At 40.7% G+C, this 24,433-nt stretch overlaps 1 protein-coding gene across 6 annotated transcripts in view; it reads left to right on the top strand.

Moving 5' to 3' along the window:
* LOC140716481 (ryanodine receptor 1-like) overlaps nucleotides 1-24,433 on the top strand; it is a 560,721-nt gene that overhangs the window by 59,732 nt on the left and 476,556 nt on the right. For all 6 annotated transcript variants that reach the window (XM_073029249.1, XM_073029247.1, XM_073029248.1 and 3 more), the window contains 3 exons: nucleotides 15,350-15,424; nucleotides 16,844-16,922; nucleotides 17,612-17,724. In XM_073029249.1, coding sequence (XP_072885350.1) covers nucleotides 15,350-15,424; nucleotides 16,844-16,922; nucleotides 17,612-17,724 — 267 coding nt within the window. The remainder of the gene's footprint in view (nucleotides 1-15,349; nucleotides 15,425-16,843; nucleotides 16,923-17,611; nucleotides 17,725-24,433) is intronic.

Genomic DNA, 24,433 nt, shown 5'->3' with positions numbered 1-24,433 from the left:
AATTTGTTTATTGATCATTACAGAATGTCCCTCTGATGCTTCCCACTCCATTCCTTCTCCCTTCCCCTCTTCCCAAACATGATTCCCTTCTTCCTGCTCCCTTCCCACTCTCAGACCACAATAGAGACCCATATCAGAATCAGATTTATCATCACTCACCTGTCGTGAAATTAGTTTTCTTTTGTGGCAGCGGTACAGTGCAATACATAAAATGACTACAGTTCTGTGCAAAAGTCTGACACACCCTAGATATATATGTATGGGCCTCAGACTTTGGCACTGTACTGTATACATAAACTGCCTGGGATTTTCCTTAATCCGACCTGCCAGGTATCATGGCCTCTTGTCAACCTACTGATTCTTTTAAATTACTTTCTGCTTCATTTATATTCAATTTCAACTTCCTGAACCTTACTTGGGCTTCCCTTTACCTTGTGGCTAAATTTGCACCATTTCTTGTTATTCAAATTTCCAGAACTTTGCCATCCTCATCTTTCACCTTCACAGAAATACTCAGACTGTGAACTTTAACCAGTCAGTCTTTAAACTCTCCCTACAAGGAAAGGGTTAATCAGGTTATGGTTAGGAATTTAGAAGATTCAGTGGCAATCTTATTGAAACCCTGATTTTTTTTTTAAAAAAAGAACCCTCCCGCTCTCCTCTTTCTTTATTCTCCACTCTGGCATTTAACCTCTTTTCACCTTCCAATCACCTTGCCCTGGTGCCCCTCCTCCTCCTCTTTCTCCAGTGGGCCACTCTTCTCTCTTATCAGCTTCCTTCTTCTCTAGCCCTTGACCTCTCCACCACCTGTCTTCACCTGTCACCTTCTAGCTTGCCCTCCTTCCCCTCCCCTGCCCACCTTTTTATTTTGGCAGACTCCCCCCCCATCCAGTCCTGAAGAAGGACCTCGGCCTGAAACATCAACTGTTTATTTATTTCCATGGATGCTACCTGACCTGCTGAGTTCCACTTAGTGTGCATTGTTACTGAAACACAGGTTGTTGGAGAGTTAGACTGAGAGGAATTTTTCCTCATGGGAGAATTCAGAACCAAAAGGCTTCGTCGGAGAATTATGGGATGATATGAGGAGGAATTTCTCTGGAAGTTGAAATTTCGTGCTCCAGAGCAAGGAGTGGGCTGAGCCCTTGTCTATTTTTAAAGTTGCAGTTGACAGATATCTGTTCATTCATTAAGTCAAGGTTCATCAAGAAAGAGCTGTTTCATTGAACTGGGGAATGTCAGATCAGCCATGATCATTGAAAAGCCGGAAAAACCCGAGTTGCTGGTTGAGGTATTGTTGCTACATCTGGTCTTTCCAGAAATGCTTTTCCCAATGTTGCTGGAAGATGGGGGAAGAAGTCACAAGTTTGATGATGAAAACGGTGGGAATTATTTATCATGAATTATTCTATATTTACACCACGACAGACTCAAAATTAGCCAGGTAGAATAGTATACTTGACAAGTAACTTTATTAAATATCTTTGCCGTGAAGTAGTAGATAGTCAGCTCTTAATTTTGCTGCCTTTTGGCCAGTTTCAGTATTCCATTATGAGTGGAATGCGCAAGGAGCCAGCGTTCTGCTGCCTTTGGTGGAAGTGGCCAAGCACAGATTTCTAGCTCCACATCTTGCTGATCAAGCAAGAACATTATCAGAAGCTTGGATTCACTAAATTCTGTCAGGAACTGAAATAAAATTTCATGAAATAGATTTCTTTGCTTAAGTAGTTCTGGTAATTTAATGAAATTACTAAACAACAAAATACCATTCAAAAATTTTAGAAGACAAAAAGCACGCTCACACCATATTGTTTTCTTTTACTAAGCTCACTTTTTTTTACAAACTCAGATCTCTTTTATGTTCTGTATCAATTCTGCACCATTTTGCCTCCAACAGTCAAATATAAAATGATAAATTACCACAATTTAGACATTGTATTTGGCTGAACAGGGCCACTTTTTCTTCCCAGTGTTTTAACCTTTGAGTAAGTCGTTGTATGCACCATGTAAAAGCAGATGCTGGTGTAAGCACATTCTGAGTGCATTGTATAATGTTATATCGCTGCACTTCTCAAGCATACACCAAATTGAGTAAAAAGCATAATACGTGTGACCTGACAGAAGTGAAAGCATCCAGATCTGTGTTTACTGCACAGAAGAAGATGTGGATACAATCTGAACTTTACCTGGTGTGTACTTTATATCTTCCCTGAATTTTTTTGCCTTGTTGTGACTTCATAACATTTTACCTGGTACCTTAAGGGTTATTTAGCTAATACAATTACTAAAGTTAAAATAACATTAACTTAAGTGTGAAATAGTTGTTATTATCTTCAGATAACAACAACTGTAAAAATTGAGGTAAGTAGTGTATTATTTCTAATCACTGTTCAATATTTGAAATCAATATTGCAAACTATATTGTTGAATTTTGAAGCTGTTTTGTTATTCTTTATTGATAATTTACAGTATGTTATTGCCTTGATTTGATGCAAATCACATTGGATTTTAAAGAAACAATATTTGGAGACAATAGTAATAGTGGTCACAATGTTATAGAATCTCTTCTCTGGAAAGTAGAGTTATGACCTATTGTATTAAACTTCAACAGACACTACATAATTGATGCATCTACATCTCTAACTTGTAGCCAGTTGATTTAATCTGTTTTTCACTATTTTTAAATGGACTTTCACTCACTAAGTATATATCAGCATAGAACTTTATTGAAACTGAGTCTAATTATTTACACAAAATTATCAACCTTATATAATTGTAAAGTGGAAAGAAAAAGGATCGGTAAGTAATCCCTACTGGCTTATAGAGTGGAAATCACAAAGGCACAATGACTTGGAAATTGTATGGTGCATAGGTGTGTTAAACTGTATTGCATAAGTGCCAAAGAATACGGTCACAGCAGTCATAAACAAAACATGCCAACCCTCAACAAAACTCTCAAGGGTTTTAGGCCCAAAATGTTCTCTGTGGGAAATCCTTTCTTGACATCCACTGCCTTCAGGTGAGGGAAATTGAGTGAGTCACAGTTCTGGTCATGCAGATGTGTGATTGGGATGACAGGACCATGGATGATTGGGAATGGGTAGGGAAGTGTGTTAGCCATGAATGATTTGGAGGGAGGAGATTGTGACTGACTTGTTGGAAGTGTTGAAATGATAGTTGGTAGGGTGATCAAGCTGCAGATTGTTCTAGTGATTGTCAGGTTATATTGAAAGTTTCCTTTGAGAAAGGGGCATGTGTCTGGGGAAAGAAATGGAGGCGGAGCTGGAAATTGGAGGGAGACAAAGGTTAGTCTGGAGATCATTGGAGTGGTAGGGCCTACTCCTGCCATGGCCATTAAGAATTACTTAAGAACAACTTGCATAAGGCACATTTTTAGTGAAGTGCTCTGCAGGCTTTGGTCTTTACAGGCAGACCAGACTGAAGTAATGAAAAGCGGGTTTCTGAGTGAGTGGCCCACACCAAGGTCCAGGCGTGCTCTCGATGCCACTGTGCTTATTCAGCATACTGCATTATTGGCTCATCAGACGTATGGAGGACTGGAAAGCAAATTGTGGTCTTCATGCAAACTGCATCAAGTCCACAATTTTGTTCTGCGGTTGTTTCTAAGAACCGCATAACACAAGTTGTGCATTGTGTGATCCAGTTTCTGAGGATGTTCTCCCTACGTGTACATTATTTCAAAGAGCAGCCTGATGAATGGATGTTACAGTGAGTCTGTGCACTCTCCTCCCTGGCTGTAAAATAAAGATTTACTGCTGGCACTGATGGAAAGCAGTTCTCCCTCTTTCCCCGACTCCGTGTAGAGGTCTGACAAGTTAAAATCAGGATCAGCTAACATATTGCTCTTCGTCTTTTTTTCATGTTAAATTGATACTGTTCTGTGTTCAGTTTATCATGATCAGAGAGTCAGAAAATTTGTATGTTTTCTTTTGATCAAGCCTTTTTATGGGCTTCTAAGAGTTGCTTTTAGGATACAATTTTAATATCATAGTATAATAATAAGGATTTCGACCGGGTTGTTACAAATGAATCACAGTGAGCTGTTGCTTTGTTCAAGTTACATCTTAAAAATTGGCATTATATATCACAAGACCTATTTTAGAAGAGATCAGGCACATTGCAAATTAGGAGAATGCTGTCTATGAAAATTCTGTTTGTATTTGCTTGAATTTATATGAAAATTTAATCTAGATGCTGGAAATCCATAGGAAAATAAAAAATGCTCGAAGTGCTAGATTATGGTACTCACAATGTTGTCTTCTGTACATTGGAGAAATCATATGCTGATTTGCAGGCTTCCAGTCACCTTTCACGTCTTTGTCCCACTTCTGCTTTGATTTACCTATCTTTGGCCTCCTACATTATTCCAACATCAACTCAAGCAACAGCAACACATCGTTCACCTAGACATTTTACAAACCTCTGGACTTAATGCTGAATTTGAACATTTCAGGTAGCCATTCTTTTTCTCTCCCTGAGTCCATTTGTATATTTCAGGCAACCATTTCTTTCCTCCTCCATCCTGCAACAGTTGGATTTCATATAACTTCTTGACAAATTTGGTCTTTACCTCATCATTACCCGTGTTCTGGCCAGCTCTCTAGTTCCTTGCAACTTATACACGCATTTGTGTGTTCACTTTTCCATTTCTAATGAAGTTTCCTTCACTTCAGGAATTGACCCCGTTCCCCCATGGATTCTGCTTCTCCCGAGTGTTTCCCTCTGGTTGCAGTTTGAAGAGCAATAAACAAACTCCTTGTGCATGAAATGTAAAACTAATGTTATAGAACCCAAATTCAAATTTCCCAGTATTTATAATTTGAAATACAATAACAAATATATTTTAATTCTAGGGGTTTCTCAATGTATAATCTAAATATATACCATCTTGTACCAGAACTGCTTGCAATCTTGTCTTGTTGTTTTGTTGCTTGTTGTGATCTGTATTGCTGTGCTGAGTATTGTGGACATGGTAGGTTAGTGCTCGAATATGTGGCACCCTAGCTCACACTTGAGTGTGTTAGTTGTTAACGCAAAGAACACAATTCACTGTGTATTGCAATGTTACGTGATAAATAAGCTTGAGTCTTGGATCCCAATATGCTTATTGTATGATTAATTCCATGTGCATTATTATTGGCATGCTTTAACCATGTCACAATCATCCGTAAATCCATTTCATTATGCCAGTATGTTACTTTTGCTTTGTTATTCCATGCAAAAATACAGAATATGATTAGGAGCATAAAAGCCAAAATTTATGTCAGTTTGGCAAAAACCCAAAGCACTTTGTTTTTAAATGATGTTGTTAATGATTGGAAGAACAGTTAGGGAACAAATGAACCCAACTCCTTAAGTTTTAAGATACAGTGAAGGTTGTGCATGGCCTTGCAGAAGAGGATTAGATTGGTGTCAAATTGGGGGAGAAACTATAAAGTGTTTCTCTAGGGAGAATTGGGAACAGATATTTTCAGGCAACATGCTCGAAGTGCTGGAGGAATTCAGCAGGTCAGGCAGCATTCATGGAAATAAATGAACAATCGGTGTTTCAGGCAAACTTTGAGTACAAGATAATTGAGAAGATGTTAATATGCCAGGGCATTTTTAAGGCAAAGAAGAGTTAGTGTTGGGTCTCTCAAAGAACATTAATTTGTATAAGTCCCCGGGGCCTGATGATGAAACCCGAAGCAAGGTCCCAGAGAAGTGGCAAGTAATTATTGTTGTTTCATTATTCAAGAAGGGAAATAGAGATGATCCTGGAAACTCTAGGCCAATAAGTCTCACATCAGTGGTAGAGAAGCTATGGTGAGGATTTTTATGGATAGCATTTAATAGCGTTTGGAAAACCTTAGCCTAATTAGGGATGGTCCTAATGAAGGGTCTTGGTCCCAAACATTAACTATTTATTCCTTTCCATGTGAGTTCCTCCAGCATTTTGTGCATGTTACTAGGGATGAATAGTATGCCTTTGTGCAGGGCAGGTTGTGTCTTACTAACTTGACTGAGTTTTTCAAGGATGTGCTTAAAGTGACTAATGAAGGTAGAGCTGGGGTGTTATTTACATGGACTTTGGTGAGTTATTTGACAAGATCCTTCATGGGAGGCTATTCCAGAAGATTAAAATTAAAAGGATCCATGATGACTTGGGTATTTGGATTCATAATTGTCTTGCCCTTATAAGGCAAAGGGTAGTAGTTGATGGGACTTTTTCTAGCTGGGAGTTCATGACTAATGGTGCTCTGCAAACATCCGGTGTGAAGCCTCTGATGTTTGTGATTATACAATGACGGATGAAAATATAAGCAGAAGGGTTAGTAGGTTCACAGATAATACAAAGATGGTTGGCATTTGATAGTGGTGCTGAATGTTGTAGAAGATTGCTGAAGGATACAGTGGAATATAGACTAGTAGCAGATACTGGCAGAAAAATAGATAATGGAGTTTGATCTAGCCAAATGTGAGGTTTTACACTTCAGATCAAATGTCAAGAGACAGTACATTATCTGTCCACCATCAACTCTTCTCTCAAACACATCTCTCTCCCATTTCACGCACATTTGCTCTCACCCCATCCTCCCGCCACCCCACTAGGGATAGGGTTCCCCTTGTCCTCACCTACCACCCCACCAGCCTCCGGGTCCAACATATCATTCTCCACAACTTCCGCCACCTCCAGTGGAATCCCATTACCAAGCTCATCTTTCCCTCCCCTCCCCCTTTCTGCTTTCTGCAGGGATCACTCCCTACGCGACTCCCTTGTCCATTCCATCCCTTCCCACCGATCTCCATCCCGGCACTTATCCTTGTAAGCGGAACAAGTGCTACACCTGCCTTACACTTCCTCCCTCACCACCATTCAGGGGCCCCAGACAGTCCTTCCAGGTGAGGCGACACTTCACCTGTGAGTCAGCTGGTGTGGTATACTGTGTCCGATGCTCCCGGTGTGGCCTTTTATATATTGGTGAGACCTGACGCAGACTGAGAGACCGTTTCGCTGAACACCTATGCTCGGTCTGCCAGAGAAAACAGGATCTCCCAGTGGCCACACATTTTAATTCCACGTCCCATTCCCATTCTGATATGTCTATCCATGGCTACATTCAGGTTGAAGAAACAACACCTTATATTCCGTCTGGGTAGCTCCAACCTGATGGCATAAACATTGATTTCTTTAACTTACGTTAATGCCCCCCTCCCCTTCTTACCCCATCCCTTATTTATTTATTCATTCATTCATTCATTTATTTATTAACCCCCCCCCCTTTTTTCTTTTCTCTCTTTTTTCTCTCTCAATCCCTCTCACAATCACTCCTTGCCTGCTCTCCATCTCCCTCTGGTGCTCCCCTCCCCCTTTCTTTCTCCCTAGGCCTCCTGTCCCATGATCCTCTCCCTTCTCCAGCTGTGTATCTCTTTTGCCAATCAACTTTCCAGCTCTTAGCTTCTTCCCTCCCCCTCCTGTCTTCTCCTATCATTTCGGATCTCCCCCTTCCCCTCCCACTTTAAAATCTCTCCCTGCCTCTTCTTTCAGTTAGGCCTGACGAAGGGTCTCGGCTTGAAACATCGACTATACTTCTTCCTATAGATGCTGCCTGGCCTGCTGCGTTCCACCGGCATTTTGTGTGTGTACATTATTCATGGCAAGGTCCATAACATCGTTGATATACAGGTGGTGTCTCTGAAAGCTCCCTGAAAGTGACTGTACAGTTTGATGGAGTTGGAAAGAAAGTGTATGGAATGATTGCCTTGATTAGTTGAGGTACTGAGTTCAAGAGTCAGGAAGTTGCATTTCCTGTCTATAAAAACTCTAGTCAGTCCACATCTGGAGTATAGTGTTCAATTCTGGTCGCCCCATTATAGAAAAGATGCAGAGACTTTGAAGAGGGTGCAAACCTTGTTTACCAGGATGCTGCCTGGATTAGAAGAGGTGTACCATAAGGAAAGGCTAGACAAACTAGAGTTGTTTTCTCTGGAATGTTGCAGGCTGAGATGAGACCTGACAGAAGATTATGGGATAATAGAGGAATGAGATAGACAGCTGGCATCTTCTTCCAGGGGCTGAAATGTCTAATACAAGAAGGCATGCGTTTAGGATGAAATAGTGTAAGTTTACAGGGCATGTGCAGGGCAAGCTTTGTACATGGTGAGTAGTAGGTACCTGGAATTCTCTGACAGTGGTGGTGGAGGCATTTAAAAAGCACAGGAATGTACAGACTATGCAGAGCTACGGACATTGTGCAGGCAGAAGGGATTATTTCAGTTAGGAGTTTAATTAGTTCAGCACAACATTGTGGGCTATAGAGCTTCTTCCTATCAAGATGTACAAACAAGCTGGAGGAACTCAGCAGGTCGAGCAGCATCCGTTGAGAAGAGCAGTCAACGTTTCGAGCCGAGACCCTTCGTCAGGACTGAAGAAGGGTCGCGGCCCGAAACGTTGACTGCTCATTTCAACGGATGCTGCCCGACCTGCTGAGTTCTTCCAGCTTGTTTGTACATCTTGATTTGACCACAGCATCTGCAGTGTACTTTGTGAGCCTCTTCCTATGTTGTGCTATGTTATGCCCTATGATTTTTAAATAAAAATACATTGAACATATTTAACACCTTACCAATGCAGTGTATGTTTGTTAATGTCTCTTCTGCATAAATGCAATGAAATTGGCATTAATCTTTGTTTCTCCTGTTCATATTCAACACAGTACAATATTAATCTTCTTCCACTAAAATGAGTACATCTCCAGATAATTTGGCTTGGCAGGTATTGGGCTTGAGTCCAGATTGAAGGAAACATAAAAAAGTAATCCGTGATTTCTCAGCCCAAATTAGTCCTCTTTTAATAAAATGCTTTCATGAAAATCTGTTTGAGACGAAGATGCTATTGCCAGATATGACACATTTATATTGATGAATATCAGCAGGAGATCTCTGCAGTATATCTTTCTGCATGACACTGTGACTTTTCCTGATGACAGCTTGTGTTTTATGATGTTAATATACAACAAAAAGTTATATTTTAGAAATGGACGTGGGTGAGTTATTTCCGTGACAGAATTGGCCTTGATCACGCTGCATCACAACCACGGAATCACTCTTTGAAGTAAATTTGCAGAATGATTGATTCCAAGGGTGCAGGTTGAACCATTAATTGATCTAAACTCTCACATATAAAAACAAATCCAATTCTGTGCCGGTCCCTGATTATCTGTATCAACAAATGTGGTGATTTTGTTGCTTTATTTAATTTGATATAAATCTAATACACTTAAAATTATTTGGATTTAACTTCCTTCTGTTTTTTAAAATTTTGTACTAATGTTTGAAAACTAGGGTTTGTAAATTGGTGAGGATAATATGAGGTAACTTTCATTCTGTTACTTTAACCTTAGAACTAACAGACTAAGTTTGCATGTAGTAAGAATATGAAGCAAATGTATTTTTATGAAGTGCATTTTGACAGTCTATCTTCTCCATCCATAGTTAAGTTCAATGTTACATGTTACAAGTCAGGTGTTCTCAAAAAAAGACTTTTGCTCCTAATTCCTCAGGCCAAACTTTGAAAGCTCTTCAGTTCATGCCCCACATCCTCATCATCTAGTTTTCTCCTCCCTCCCCTCGTTGCGCAGAACGTGCTCAATGTTCTTCACCCTCTCACCACACTCACAGGATTCACTGGTCTTTAAACCCCACTTCACCATACTGTCCCCCCGTCCTACAAACTCCCGCTCTCGCTCTGTTGAGAGTGCACCCCTTCCGTCCGTCAAGCAGTGCCCTGTCTGACTTCTGCAGACTTAGCTTGTCTAAGGAAATAACTCCCATGTTGGAACTCAACTAAACCTGTTAATGATCCAATCAGTTAAAAACTCTCCCATTATCCCTTTTTGAAAACATATCAATCCTTGAATCCTAGTGAACTTAAATGATTTAAAAATGCAATGTAGTTTTACACATGTATACAGCTTTAGCTACTACATCTCTCTTGGCTTCTCCACCACCAATGTACTATGACCTGATTCTCCCTTTGCCTTTCCTCATCTACTGTTGAAACACATGTTCCCTCTTAAGCTGACTACTCCAATGCACCTGGTCACCCTCCTATCATTTGAAAACTTGAGGCCATCCAATACTCAGTTGCCCTTGTCAGATCTCATTCCCTTTTCTAACTGTGCTTTGATTTTACAATTCCTATCTTTTTCAAATCCTTTATGTTCATTTTCACCCTATTCAGTTATCTGAGTTCTTCCAATTCTACACTTCTGTTCTCCCCTAAATATTATCACACTGCCAAAGGCAATAGTGTCTTCTGCTGCCAAATTAGTGAATTATGTGATCCCCTCCCAAAATCTCTCTGCCTTGTTCCTTCGCTTGCATCTTTATTTGTTAGTAACTTTAACATTTTTTTAAGTCATCATCACAGCTTGTCACACCAGACAGCCAGCCACTCTAGTGTTGTTCGGTTGATGTTGAGCAGGTCAGTGTCAGCTCAATCAGGTGAGAGTGGGCAGTTGCGCAGAACGCGTTCAATGTTCCGCACCCTCTCACCACACTCACAGGATTCACTGGTCTTTAAACCCCACTTCACCATATTGTCCCCCCGTCCTACAAACTCCCGCTCTCGCTCTGTTGAGAGTGCACCCCTTCCGTCCGTCAAGCAGTGCCCCATCTGGCAATATTTTTGTGTGGTCTTGCACTGTATTGTTTGGTGGAGTTCTGGCTTCTGTTTGTTGCCAGAGGTCAATCCTCTATGCTTGGGAGGATGTTTGGTGCGGTAGTTCCTCCACTGTAGCAAAGCTTTTCCTCGATTTTAGGCGGTTGGGAACTGGCACATGATGATGTTGTGGGTGCCGTGGATCCGAGTTCTGTTTACCTTTTTCAATTTTTGTTGTATTGTGTCTTCGGATCTCTGGGGGAGCAATGCCTGCAAGTCTGTAAATGATGTTAGTGGGTGTGGGGCGCGGTGTGCCCGTGATTATTCGGCAGGCTTCGTTAAGCAAAGGAGTCTGTTATCTTCGCATGGGCTGATCTACCCCACACAGGTGCACAGTATTCTGCAGGTGCAGAGCAGAGTGCTGGGGCAGTTGACCTAAGTGTGTGAGCATTAGCTCCCCATTTCGTGCCTGCTAATTTTTTTCAAGAGAGAATTGCGAGAGCCAACTTTCCCTCGGAGTTTTTGGATGTGGGTGGCAAATGAGAGCATCCTATCCAGTGTCTCGCCCAGGTCGGTTGGAGTCGGAAGATGTTCGAGCTCCTTCCCACACTAGAAGATCTTGAGTTTCTGAGCTGCTTCTCGATTCCTCAGGTGGAATGCACACACTTGAGTTTTTCTTAAAAAAGGATTCTCTTAAGTCTTGATAACAAACTATCAAATATAACTAAAGTTCTACAAATTTCTAACAGTTTTTCATCGACCATGGAGTTGGCAGAGAATAGAAACAGGCCCTTCAGACCACTGCATCTCCTCTGACCATCATGCCTATATATACTAATTCCACTATGCAGAATTTCATCTTCCTCCGTTCCCCGTTTATTCAAGTACCTATCCAGATAATTCATGAATATTGTTACCATTTCTGTCTCCACACCCTCCTCTGCATCTTGCCTTTAAACCTCTGTCACCTTAAATCTATGTCCTCCAGTTTTAGAATGCCTACCAAGAGCGCCAGACACTGTCCATCTGCCTTATCTATACCTCTCATAATTTTATAGATCTCCATCATGTTACCTCTCAGCCTGCTTTGCTCCAGGGAAAACTGATCCACCCTGTCCAGTCTCCTAAAACTCAAGCTTTCAGTCCAGGAAACATCCTCAAAACTGTACTTTGAGTTGCTTCTTCTGCTTAAGATGTATTGAAATTTTAAATGGAAGTGAAATGCCAGAAGTACGGAGCAGGTCAGGTGACATTTAGGAGGACGAAGCTGTTCATCTAGACTGCTGATCTTTCATACAGGGGAAAAAAGTTGTAAATTGCAGAGGAAAAAGGGAAGAACGTAATGAAGAAAGGGAACTCAATGATAAAGGGTGTTTCATGTTTGGAGGATAGAAAAACTGAAATGAAAATGCACAATGCTGCAAAAAGCAGGTCAGGCAGAAATTGTGGAAAGAGAAATAGTTAAAGGTTCATCTCCAGGACTCTTCTTCAAATATCAGAAAGAAAGAAAGTTTCAGTAGCAGAGAAAGTGGCAAAGGAAGAGACTGAACAGGAAGAATATCTCTGATAAGATGGTACAAAGTGGGTGACCGTATCAATTAATTAGCAGTTAGCGTCAGATTATTCTAATTTGAATGCAAAGCATTGCTAATAGTAAGGCTATGATCTTGCTCGGCAGGCCAGTCTACACAAATAGGAAAATAAAATATAAATCAAAATGATGACAGAAAGATGTGAACAATTCTGATACAGACAGAAAGATAAAGGTGAATTATCTGAAAAAGATAACTCGTATAATCATTTATCTAAAGGGATAAAAGGGCAGCACGGTGAAGTTGTGGTTAGCGCGATGCTATTACAGCTTGGGGCATTGGAGTTCAGAGTGTCCTCTGTTTGGAGTTTGTACTCGTTCCCCATGGGTTTCCTCTGCGTTCTCCTGTTTACTCCCATAATCCAAAGACATACTGGTTAGAACATTAATTAGCCATTGTAAATTGTCCATAATTAGGCTAGTGTTAAATAGGTGGGCCACTGGTGGGGCAGCTCAAAGTACTGGAGGGGCCTATTCCACACTGGATCTCTAAAGCTAAGAATAGAAAGATAGAAAACCTACAGCACAATACAAGCCCTTCGGCCCACAAAGTTGTGCCAAACATGTCCCTGCCTCAGAAATTGCTAGGCTTACCTATAGCCCTCTATTTTTCTAAGCTCCTTGTGCCTGTCCAAAAGTCTCTTAAAAGACCCTATAGTGTCCGCCTCCACCACCGTTAGAGAACTCAACATTGAATTCTGAAAGCTGCAACGTACCCTGACGGAAGATGAAATGTTCTTCTCAGGCTGGCTTTAGGTCTCATTGTAACAGTGCAGGAGGCCAGGAGGGGTCGTAGTCGGCAGGACGGAGTGGGGCCGGGAGTGGGACATTGAATTAATGTGGCAACGATCTGGAAGCTCGGGGAATTCCTGTGGACTGAAAGTGATGCTCTGCAAAGTGACCGCCCAATCTGTGTGTAACCCTCGGATTCGGACGGCGGCATTACTCTAGGGAAGGCAGTCTCTGGCACCACCAAACGTGTGGAATCTGGGGTGAAAAAACCTCTTGTTTGTGTGGATGCTTCGTGATGTGTTCCTCTGTTACAAATCAGTACCACAAAATAACGATTAAATGATTTAGATATATAATTCTTGACTAAAGAAGACAAAAATAAAAGGGCCTATTTTAATGGAATGATCTAATGCGCACGTGTTGGAGCTCACAGTTTCCCTTTCGCCGATCCTCCATTGATTTCCCTGGGCTTCGTCGACTCCCAGTCCCTCTCCGTCCTGCTGGCTACGACCTCTCCTTTCAGGTGTCTTCTCGCTTCATCTCTCGCCGAACAAAAGGCCCAGATCGCTTGTTCTCGGGCGCACAACAAGGAAAAAAAACACTCCCTTCATTGGACGACGCACAGTCCAAAGCCCCTGTTATCTCTAGCAATAACCCAAACACTGCTGATACAGAGAAACCATTACATTAGCAGTGAAGCCTTTCCCAGGGTGTTACATATGTTTGATTTCTCCAGCGCAGAAGAGACCGCAGAATGGGCACTTAATGTAGTGCACCAGATTGGAAGAGGTCCAAGTGAATTACGGCTTTGCCTGGAAAGATTGTGCCCCTACATTATGGGAGAGTAGAAGTGAAAGGACAAGGATTGCCCATGAAAGTACCATTTGATAGAGAGTAGTGGGTGGTGAAAGAAGAGTAGACCAGGAGTTAGGGAGGAGAGAACCCTTCAATATATCAGGTGGTGGAGTCTATGTGGAGCTGGCTGAAATTATGAAGGTGACGGAGTGGAAGCTAAGAACCAGGGAAGCTGTGCCTTTGCTGTACCCAGGAGGTGAGATCAGAGGTGTGGGAAATGGATGGAATTTGATCAAGAACTCTAATCAAGAGTAGAAACTATGCTTCAGGAAGAAGGAAGACATATCAGAGACACCTGTGAGGAATGTCTCATTGTCAGAGCAATACGACAGCTGGCAGGACTGAGAGGATGGAGTGGAGCCCCTACAGGAGGCAAGACAGGAGCAAGTGGAGTGGGTGAGAGATTTGAAATAGGTCATACTTTAAAAAAAATATCTTGTTATATTTTAAGAACAGGAAAGAAAGCTTGGAAGTGTGAGATACAAAATCGGATTATCAGAAGTTGTTGAATTTGAAGTGAAATACTGAAGCTTGTAATATGCCAAGCCAGGAAATAGGCTTAAGTTGAGTTTCATTAAAACTGCAGAGGTCAGCGGGAGTGAGAAAGAACTGGAAGCTGCCGATCTGAATAAAACTTAACTGCAGGGCAGTCACTCTGACTGTTTGATTTCCTTCAACAGAAGGAAAGCAACATAATAATTGAACAAAATGCAAAGGAATTAGGTGAGTAGGTACAAGAAAGGAAGGAGGAGGCTGACAGTATGGCTGTTGCTTGTTCTGCAATTCCTTGGAATGGTGCAGTATGTATGAGAATGGGTGTGGGTAGAGATGTATGAATGGACCAGTACATTCATGGATGAAGCACCATAATCAGAATATTTTTAAAGGGAAAGGAAAAGAGCATTTATTCATAGTATCAACATACTTTATATATTCTAAGATGACAAGCCAACCTAATTAATTTATGTAATTTTATGGTCAATTACAGCCTACTGACAACAGCATTGAATTATTTTTGATGCCCCTTACCCCCACCCAAGCCCTAATCAACCCCTTTCAGTATGGACCAAGTGAGCCTAAACCTCCTGAATTCAAGTTTAGGGTGTAACTATTGGAAAGCACATTTTTAAATAACATGATATGCAAAGAGCCATTCCAGGCCATGATAGCTTGTCGGCTCTAGTCTTGGACACAGCTTATGTCTGTAGCAAGGGCCTTGTGACTGGAATAATCTTGATGCCTTAACTTCCATTCTCCAGATCAGGAGTTCACAACCTGGGATCTATGGATCCCCTGCTTAATGGTATTGGTTCATGGCATTAAAAAGGTTAGGAAACCCTGCTCTAGATCCTTTCAAGATCATGATGATCTGGTTTTTAAATTTCCACAATATTTATCTAAAAACAATCAGCAATTCAAAACCTCTTTTTATTGAAGAGTATGAGCTGTCTTAATTTTAATGTGTCTTGATTTGTGAAACTGATCGTGTTTAACCTTTTTACACGCAGTCTTCTCAGGGAGGAGGGCATAGAACCCTTTTGTACGGTCATGCTATTCTTCTCCGACATTCTCATAGTGCCATGGTAAGTAAACAGAGCAAGCAACTATATATTCATTATTTTTGTAATCATCCTTTTAACTGATTTGCCTTCCTCTATATCGGGTTCCGTGGACCCCAGGTTGGGAACCTCTGCTCTAAATGACCTGCTGTAAACAACTTTATATGAAGTGTTTGGATGCCAATTAGTGAAAGAGAAGCATAATTAAAGTTGCAACGCCTGTATCATTTTTTAGTGAAGTCAACTATTTCTCTTTTCAAAATCTACTGTGAAGCAATTGTTACCTGTTTGCTAAGGTGTACTATTGGAGCTCTGTCAAATACAGTAATCTGTTAATGCCTGACCTGAGGAAGTCGAAATACATTAAAATCTGATCTTTTCTACTGTGGGTGGTATTTCATCTGTACTTCTACTTATATTTGAATTAATGCATTTCAGTCAATAAATTATTATAAAATTGTAATAAGATTTAAGAGAACATTTGGGAAAAAAGTGTCATTGAGGCAGATTTGAAAGAAATACTTGTGCCAGCAACAGGGAAATGTCTCTGCTTTGCTGTTCAATATGATCAGAACTGATCTGATTGTAATCTCAACACCACATTCCTGTCTACTTCTGGTAACTTTACCCTTCGCACATCAATAGTTTGTCTACCTAAGTCTTGAAAATGTTCAATCATTCTGCTTTAGTTAAAGTTTCTGACTCAGAACCTTCTGAGAAATGAGGTTTCACCTCGTCTCTGTCTTAAATATTTTGAACTGTGATGCTAGTTCTCAGTTATTCCAAAAGGAACTTCTAAGAACCTAATCAGAGTGCACTGAAGTTTGCTAATTTGCTATACATGAGAAAAAGATAGTTTTGTCCACTCTTATCGGGAACTGTCATGCCGAAATACTCTCCAGAGAGTGCTGGTAATGTTAAACCTGAGTTTAGCTGCTACGTTTGTGCTTTAGGCAAACTACTACTATTTTTCAAATTGTATATAAAATGTTACTGTTATTTAATGAAAGACATAATAGTTTAATGCAAAATAAAAGCTGAATTTTGTTTGATCCTGTTCCCTTGAACCTTTTCCTCAAACCTTCCTTACCTTGAAGCTGTCATTTGCACTTGGATGTCTCCCTATGATTGTGGTGTCAAGGTGACAACCAGATCGGTTGTGATCTTATTGAAGAGCAAAGCAGAGACACACTCCTGTTTTTGACACAAGTTATTTCTTCAAATCCATTTCAGTAAAATGTATTTTAATGTAATATCCCTATGTATCCAAATCCACATTTTCCATGGATCTTATATTGTTTATTTGTGACTTTAGTTCTGTTTATGAAGTTTTATTTTGGTAATACTTAAAAAGTGAATTTTGAGTGGGAATGTTATTTGCAAGATTAAATTTTTGACATTTCAATAATAGCAATTATAACTCTTGTCTTCCTTTGTTTACAGTATTTATGTTGTTTGACAACCTCGAGGTCTTTAACAGATAAATTATCCTTTGATGTTGGACTGCAAGAAGATGCGTCAGGTGATTTTTTTAAAAATAAATAATGTTTTAATTGATTGGCAATTCCTATTTTGAATGCTCAGGGGAAGATTTCTGTGGTTCCCCTACTTAGCACTTCAACTTAAATTTCATGGATTCAAAGGAGAAATGGAATGAATAGCAATTGCATTCTGTCCCAGAGTCCTTGTAGCATCTTGTTAAAGTACATGGGAGTTTAACAGAAGCCTAGTGAAAATAAACAGCTGAGATAGTTTTTGTGAAAGAAGGAAAAATGGAAATTATGATTCAGATAATGTTGTCTTGTCGAAAAATATATTGGTGATTATCCATTTCCTGAATAGAATACAGTAAAACACTTGAGAAAGATGATTTGTGGGATATAGCCTAAAGTTTTGTAACTAGAAAAATATTGACCAACTTTTAATTTGCATTTTCTCATCTATATTGTACACGTGTGCTTATTTTTAACACAATATTAATTGGGAGATTAACTACCGTAATTTTAATGTCATAAACAACATAGAGATGGGTCAGAATTTCTGTCACGTGATGGAGTGTGTGCGCCTTCAGGCTTCTGTATCTCCTTTCTAATGGTAACAATGAGAAGAGGTGGATTGAGTTGATTGGTATATTTTTTCAGAACTTCTTTTAATATGTGATAAAATACGGGAAAATTCATCCCATGAGTCTCACCAATGTGATATGCACAGGGGAAGCTTGCTGGTGGACCATTCATCCAGCCTCGAAGCAGAGGTCTGAAGGTGAAAAAGTTCGTGTGGGTGATGACCTCATCCTCGTTAGTGTTTCCTCTGAGAGGTACCTGGTAAGTATATATTTTTTAAATGTACTGACGTTAATGGCAAATAGCCTTCAGGGCAACAATAGTAAAGTCTTATTGTTCTGAGTATAAATTAGAAATAACTAATTTGCAGTTGCAAATTTGAATTATGTGGATATTTATGCAAGAAACACTTTGAGGGAATAAACAGGAATGTGCTCAAATTTTTAGTGTTTATGGATTTAATTCTCCATTCAGGAATCGGATGTCAGAGGATAAGAAGCTGTTCCTGAAGTATTGAGTGTGTGCTTTCAGGCTCCTGTACCTCCTTCCTGGTGGTAGCAATGAGAAGAGGGCATATCCTGGGTGATGGGGGTCCTGAATGATGGTTGCTGCCTCTTTGAGGCATCACTCCTCCAAGATGTTCTTGAATACTATGGAGGCTAGTGCCCATGATTACGTTTACAACTCTCCGCAGCTTACTTCAATCCTGAGCAGCAGCCACATGCCCCCACCAACAATCCCCCACCCGTCCATACCAGATGGTGATGCAGCCAGTTAGAAATGCTCCCCAGGGTACATGTGTAGAAATTTCTGAGTGTGTTTGGTGGCTTATGAAATCTCCTCAAACTCCTAATGAAATATAGCCGCTGACTTACCTACTTTACAGTTGCATTGATATGTTGGGTCCAGGTTAGGTCCTCAGAAATATTGACACTCAGGAACTTGAAATTGCTCACTCCATTTCTGAACCCTCTATGATCCCCCACTTCTTACCCTTTCTGAAATCCACAGTCAGTTCTTTGCTCTTACTAATGTTGAGTGCAAGATAGTTGCTGCGGCACCACTCAACAAGCTGGTATATCTCGCTCCTGTACGCCCTCTTGTCACTGTCTGAGGTTCAGCCAACAATGGTAGTTTCGTCAGCAAAAAAGTGACAGCAGGATCTCAAAAATCAATCAAAATGCATTGAATTATTTTGTGAAGAGACGACAGGGAAAGTAACAGGAATGCTAGTAAAGCATTAAGTGTAGCACAGACTTTCCATCAGTTGCCCCATAAATAGGCAAGTAAATAATGTTTTTGGAGGATATGTAGCAGATTGCATTGCTAGCTAGTTTCAAGGTAAGGAAGTGGAATAAAATGATTTTCATGAAAGAAAGTGGATGGGGATATACCAGAAGGATCAGTGCTCGGACCACTTCAGTTCACAATATAGTTTGATTTAGACTTTGTAATCAAAAATACAGTTACCAAATTATTGTAAAACCAAACAATTGCAGATGCTGATAATGCTGGAAGTAATCACAGTCAGGCTGCATCTGTGGGAGGAGAAACTACATTAGTGTTTCTTGTCAAATTCTCTTCGTTAAAATTTTGTTCTTATCAGGGTTTGACAAGGGGTGTTCATTGTGAATCGTTAATCCTATGTTCCTTCCCTCAGATGCAGCCTGACCTTCTGAATATTCCCAGCACTTTCTGTTTCTTCTACTAAAATTTTGGTACTGGTCATCACTGAGGAAGATGTTAAATGAATGAAAAATAACTAGCAAATGAAGTTCAATGTCATTAAATGTGGGGAGGTGCATCTTGGTAGGAAGAATAGGGATGTTACATTACTCGGAAAACTTGAGCCTGGGTGGGGTGGAAGAGCAATACAATCTCGAGGTGCAAATGCACCAATCACAGGTTTATTTTTAAAAGGACAGAATTAAAAATAAAGATAAAGCAAGTAATGCTAAACTTGGATTAGACACTCTTTGAAGTACTGCGATAGCTCTTGCCATATTATAAAGAGAATATACGGGGCTATGGAGCTGTAGCGGATGTTTACAACACCAGAAATGCAGGGATGTCAGAATCAGATTCATTATCACTGACTTATTTGCTGTTTTTCAGCAGCAGTACAGTGTAATGACATTAAAATTACTGTAGATTACAAAAATAGTGCAAAAGACGGAATAATGAGCAGGTATTCATGGGTTCATGGACAGTTCAGCAATCTGAAGGCAGAGGGGAAGAAGCTGTTTGTAAGTTGTTGAGTGTGGGTTTTCAGGCTTCTCTATCTCTTTGATGGTAGTTGAGAAGTAGCCATGCCCAGGTTGGTGAGGATCTTTAGTGCCAGCTGCTCCTTGATGAGGTTCTCAGTGGTGGGGAGGGTTGTGCTGATGATGGAGCTAACCCTCTGCAGGCTCTTGCAGTCCTGCGCATTGGAGACTCTGTACCACGTAGTGACGCAGACAGGCAGAATGCTCTCCACTGCACATTTACAAAAATTTATATGAATTTTTGGACTATATACCAAATCTCCTCGAAGTCCTAACAAAATAGTGCACCTGATTTGCTTTCTTCATAGGAAACACAAAGTGCACTGATGGTCAAATCAGCACGTGCAAACAAGCTGGATGAGCTCAGCAGGTCGGGCAGCATCCGTTGAAACAGTGTCCTGACGAAGGGTCTCGGCCCGAAATGCTGACTGCTCATTTCAACAGATGCTGCCCGACCTGCTGAGTTCATCCAGCTTGTTTGTACGTGTTGATTGCTTTCTTCATAATGTTTTGGGTCCAGGATAGATGCTCTGAGATGTTGATGCTTGGAAACCAGAATGAGGGCTGGCGTGTGTTCTCCCTACTTCCCCCTCCTGAAGTCCACAACCAGTTCCTTGGTCATGCAACTCTTAAAAGTGTTATTTAGCAAGATGTACCTATTAAGAAAGGATAAATATACCGAATTTTATTCTCATAAAGGATAACTTAATAGTGGTCTTGAAAAATGATAAGGATTTTTGTCAGAGTGGATGCAATAGAACATTTCCAAAGGGAGAAGAAAATTGCTAGAGGCAACAATGTCGGATGGTCAGCAAATACAGTAAGTTCAGTTTGAACTTGCTGCTGAAGGGAGCAGTTGATACATTTCAATAGCGTTTGGATGTAAGTGAGGGGGAAAAACAATTGGTTGTGCTGATAGCTTTAGATGGGGTAATGCAGGAGAAAGTACTGATACTGGAGAAATGCTGACATGATGTCTGGGCTGAATAAGGTTTTTCTGTTTCTGATTAATTGTATGGAACGTTGGAAGAATTGATTAGCATTTTTTAAAGTATTGCTAATGTAAGTACCCAAATACTAAATTCATCAAAACAATTATTTTGTAATCAGGGTGATTAGTTTTGCATAGCAGCAGGCAAAAAAAGCTTCCTTGTTTTGAGGTTCATGCATATCTAACTCAGCTGTCTATTGGACATAATAAAATTATACTTAGAGTAACATTTGCTTAGTTGGGGCTGATGAGCTTCCATTATTATTTACTTACCGGTATATACCGGCATACTCATAATGTAATATGTTGTCCCAAGCTTCTTTACAGGAGCATTATTACACAGAAATCATACTGTGTCACATAAAAAGACATTAGAGTTTTACAGCATAGAAGCAGGCTTTTAGCTCACCTCTGCCAAACATCATGCCGATTGTTACCAATTACACTTGCCTGCATTAAATACACTCCCCAACTACCCTCTGCCTCCTACCAAGACAATTTTGTATCCAGTGTGCAAAGTCACCTTAAATCCCATCTTCTAGAAAAGCCTGTCTTGTCAGAAGTCTTGCTGAAGTCCACGTAGAGAATTTCTACTGTCCTGCCTCCATTACAGACAGACATACTTTATTGATCCCGAGGGAAATTGAGTTTCGTTACAGTCGCACCAACCAAGAATAGTGTAGAAATATAGCAATATAAAACCATAAATAATTAAATAATAATAAGTAAATTATGCCAAGTGGAAATAAATCCAGGACCAGCCTATTGGCTCAGGGTGTCTGACACTCCGAGGGAGGAGTTGTAAAGTTTGTTGGCCACAGGCAGGAATGACTTCCTATGACGCTCAGTGTTGCATCTCGGTGGAATGAGTCTCTGGCTGAATGTACTCCTGTGCCTAACCAGTACATTATGGTGTGGATGGGAGACATTGTCCAAGATGGCATGCAACTTGGTCAGCATCCTCTTTTCAGACACCACCGTCAGAGAGTCCAGTTCCACCCCCACAACATCACTGGCCTTACGAATGAGTTTGTTGATTCTGTTGGTGTCCGCTACCCTCAGCCTGCTGCCCCAGCACACAACAGCAAACATGATAGCACTGGCCACCACAGACTCGTAGAACATCCTCAGCATCGTCCGGCAGATGTTAAAGAATGTTACTCCTCCTGATCATCTCTTCAGCTCATTAATACAAAAGTGTGATCATATAAGTAGATTTAAAGAAAAAAAACATTGCTAAGAAAGAAAGAGAAAGGCAGAAAATTACACAGGGAATTACAGACTGCAGGTCCAATGCAATGGAAGGAGCTGTTGCCCAGTAAATATTTCACCAGTGAGAGGGATCTTGACATTTGTGAGGACAGTGTATAACAGACATGTCAACATTAAGAAAGAGGATGCGCCGGAACTTGTGAAAAACATTAGGATAGATGAGACCCCAGGGCCAAGTGGAGAACACCTCGTTTGATTTCTGATTGCTGCACCTTTGGCGATAATCTTTGCGTCCTCACTGACCACAGGAGCAGTACCAGATGATTGGAGGGTGGCAAATGTTACTTGGTTGTTCAGGAAAGGGAGTTAGGATAACCCTGGGAATTGTAGAGCAGTGAGTCTTATTTATCAAATGCCTTATGAAAATCCATATGCACCACATCCACAGCACTTCCTTCATTGACCTGCTTTGACACAATCTCAAAGGAGTCAGTCAGGCCCATGAGGCATGACGTGCCCTCACACAGCCATACTGACTATCCCTAATCAGACTATTTTTCTCCAAATGCATGTATATCCTGTCTCTAAGTATCTTCTCCAATAATTTTCCCACCACTGAAATAAGACTCACTGGTCTATAATATTATGTGCTATAGGAAGGATGTGGAAGCTTTAAAGAGTGTGCAGAGCAGATTTACCAGGATGCTGCGTGGACTAGTGCACGTCTTATGAGAATAGGTTGAGCGAGCTAGGACTTTTCTCTTTGGAGCAAAGGAGGATGTGAGGTGATTTGATAAAGGTGTACAAGATGATAAGAGGCATAGATAGAGTGGACAACCAAGACTTTTCCCAGGGTGGAAATGGCTTATACAAGGGGCATAATTTTAAGGTGATTGGAGGAAAGTATAGGGAGGATGTCAGATGGAAGTTCTTTATACAGAGACTGATGGGTACTTTGAAACCCTGGCACAGGTGGTGGTAGAGGCAGATACAATAGGGAGATTGATTTTAGAGTAGATTAAAAGATTGACTCAATATCATGGGCTAAAGGGCCTGTACTCTGCTGTAATGTTCTATGTTCTAAATAAAATTTGTGCAGGGTGTTCAAGATATTGGCAATATTTAGTTATTCCGTAATTATGTCAGTCATCATCACTTGAAGTGCATTCTCATGACTGAGGATGCTAAATCCAGAATTACATCCCAATTCCTTTGGTGGAGCAGTTCAGTTCGGACATAATTCAAGGGGAGATAACTTACCTCATGGGTATCCTAGATGGCAAAAGAATATGCAAGCGATAACAGAGAAGAGGGGCGAGATAATAGTTTCAAAGGATTGAAAGTATATTTATCATAAAATAATTTATAAATTATACAACTGAGATTCACCTCTTTAAGGTCGCCACAAACATAGAAACATAGAAAATAGGTGCAGGAGTAGGCCATTCGGCCCTTCGAGCCTGCACCGCCATTCAGTATGATCATGGCTGATCATCCAACTCAGAACCCTGTACTTGCTTTCTCTCCATACCCCCTGATCTCTTTAGCCACAAAGGCCATATCTAACTTCCTCTTAAATATAGCCAATGAATCGGCCTCAATTGTTTCCTGTGGCAGAGAATTCCACAGATTCACCACTCTCTGTGTGAAGAAGCTTTTCCTCATCTCGGTCCTAAAAGGCTTCCCCTTTATCCTTAAACTGTGACCCCTCGTTCTGGACTTCCCCAACATCGGAAACAATCTTCCTGCATCTAGCCTGTCCAATCCCTTTAGAATTTTATACGTTTCAATAAGATCCCCCCCTCAATCTTCTAAATTCCAGTGAGTATAGGGAGACAAGACACCAGAAGGAGCCCAATTTAAAAAAGGACCAACACCCAATGCGCAGAGAAAGAGAAGAAAAGCACAAATCCTGCAAACAAACAAAGCAAGCAACAGCTTGCATGAAGATGAGGATTTTAATACCAGAGTGTTGCTTAACTTGGTGTGAATATGGTAGGACTGAGGGTGAATTGGTCTTGCTTTAAGTTAGATATAGTAATAGAATGTAGGATCTTGGATTTATAAACCCAGACAAACAGACACAAAGAACAGCTTCTTTCTCACTGCTATTAGACCTCTGAACCAATCACCTCTTTCACATTCCTTTCATGGTAGTACTACACCATTCTCATGCCCACTCTTTTCTCTCTCTCGGTTATTTTGTTGTTCTCACTTTATTCTTATTGGACTATGGTCTCTGCATCATATAACAATCAATCAATCACAGCACGGAAAACAGGCCATTCCGGCCCTCCTAGTCCGTGCCGAACTCTTAATCTCACCTAGTCCCACCTACCCGCACTCAGCCCAAAACCCTCCACTCCTTTCCTGTCCATATACCTATCCAATTTTACCTTAAATGACACAACTGAACTGGCCTCTACTACTTCTACAGGAAGCTCATTCCACACAGCTATCACTCTCTGAGTAAAGAAATACCCCCTCGTGTTTCCCTTAAACT

The sequence above is a fragment of the Hemitrygon akajei genome, chromosome 25, assembly GCF_048418815.1.
Source record: "Hemitrygon akajei chromosome 25, sHemAka1.3, whole genome shotgun sequence".
Classification (NCBI taxonomy): Eukaryota; Metazoa; Chordata; class Chondrichthyes; order Myliobatiformes; family Dasyatidae; genus Hemitrygon; species Hemitrygon akajei.
This window is presented reverse-complemented; position numbering and strand designations above follow the sequence as displayed.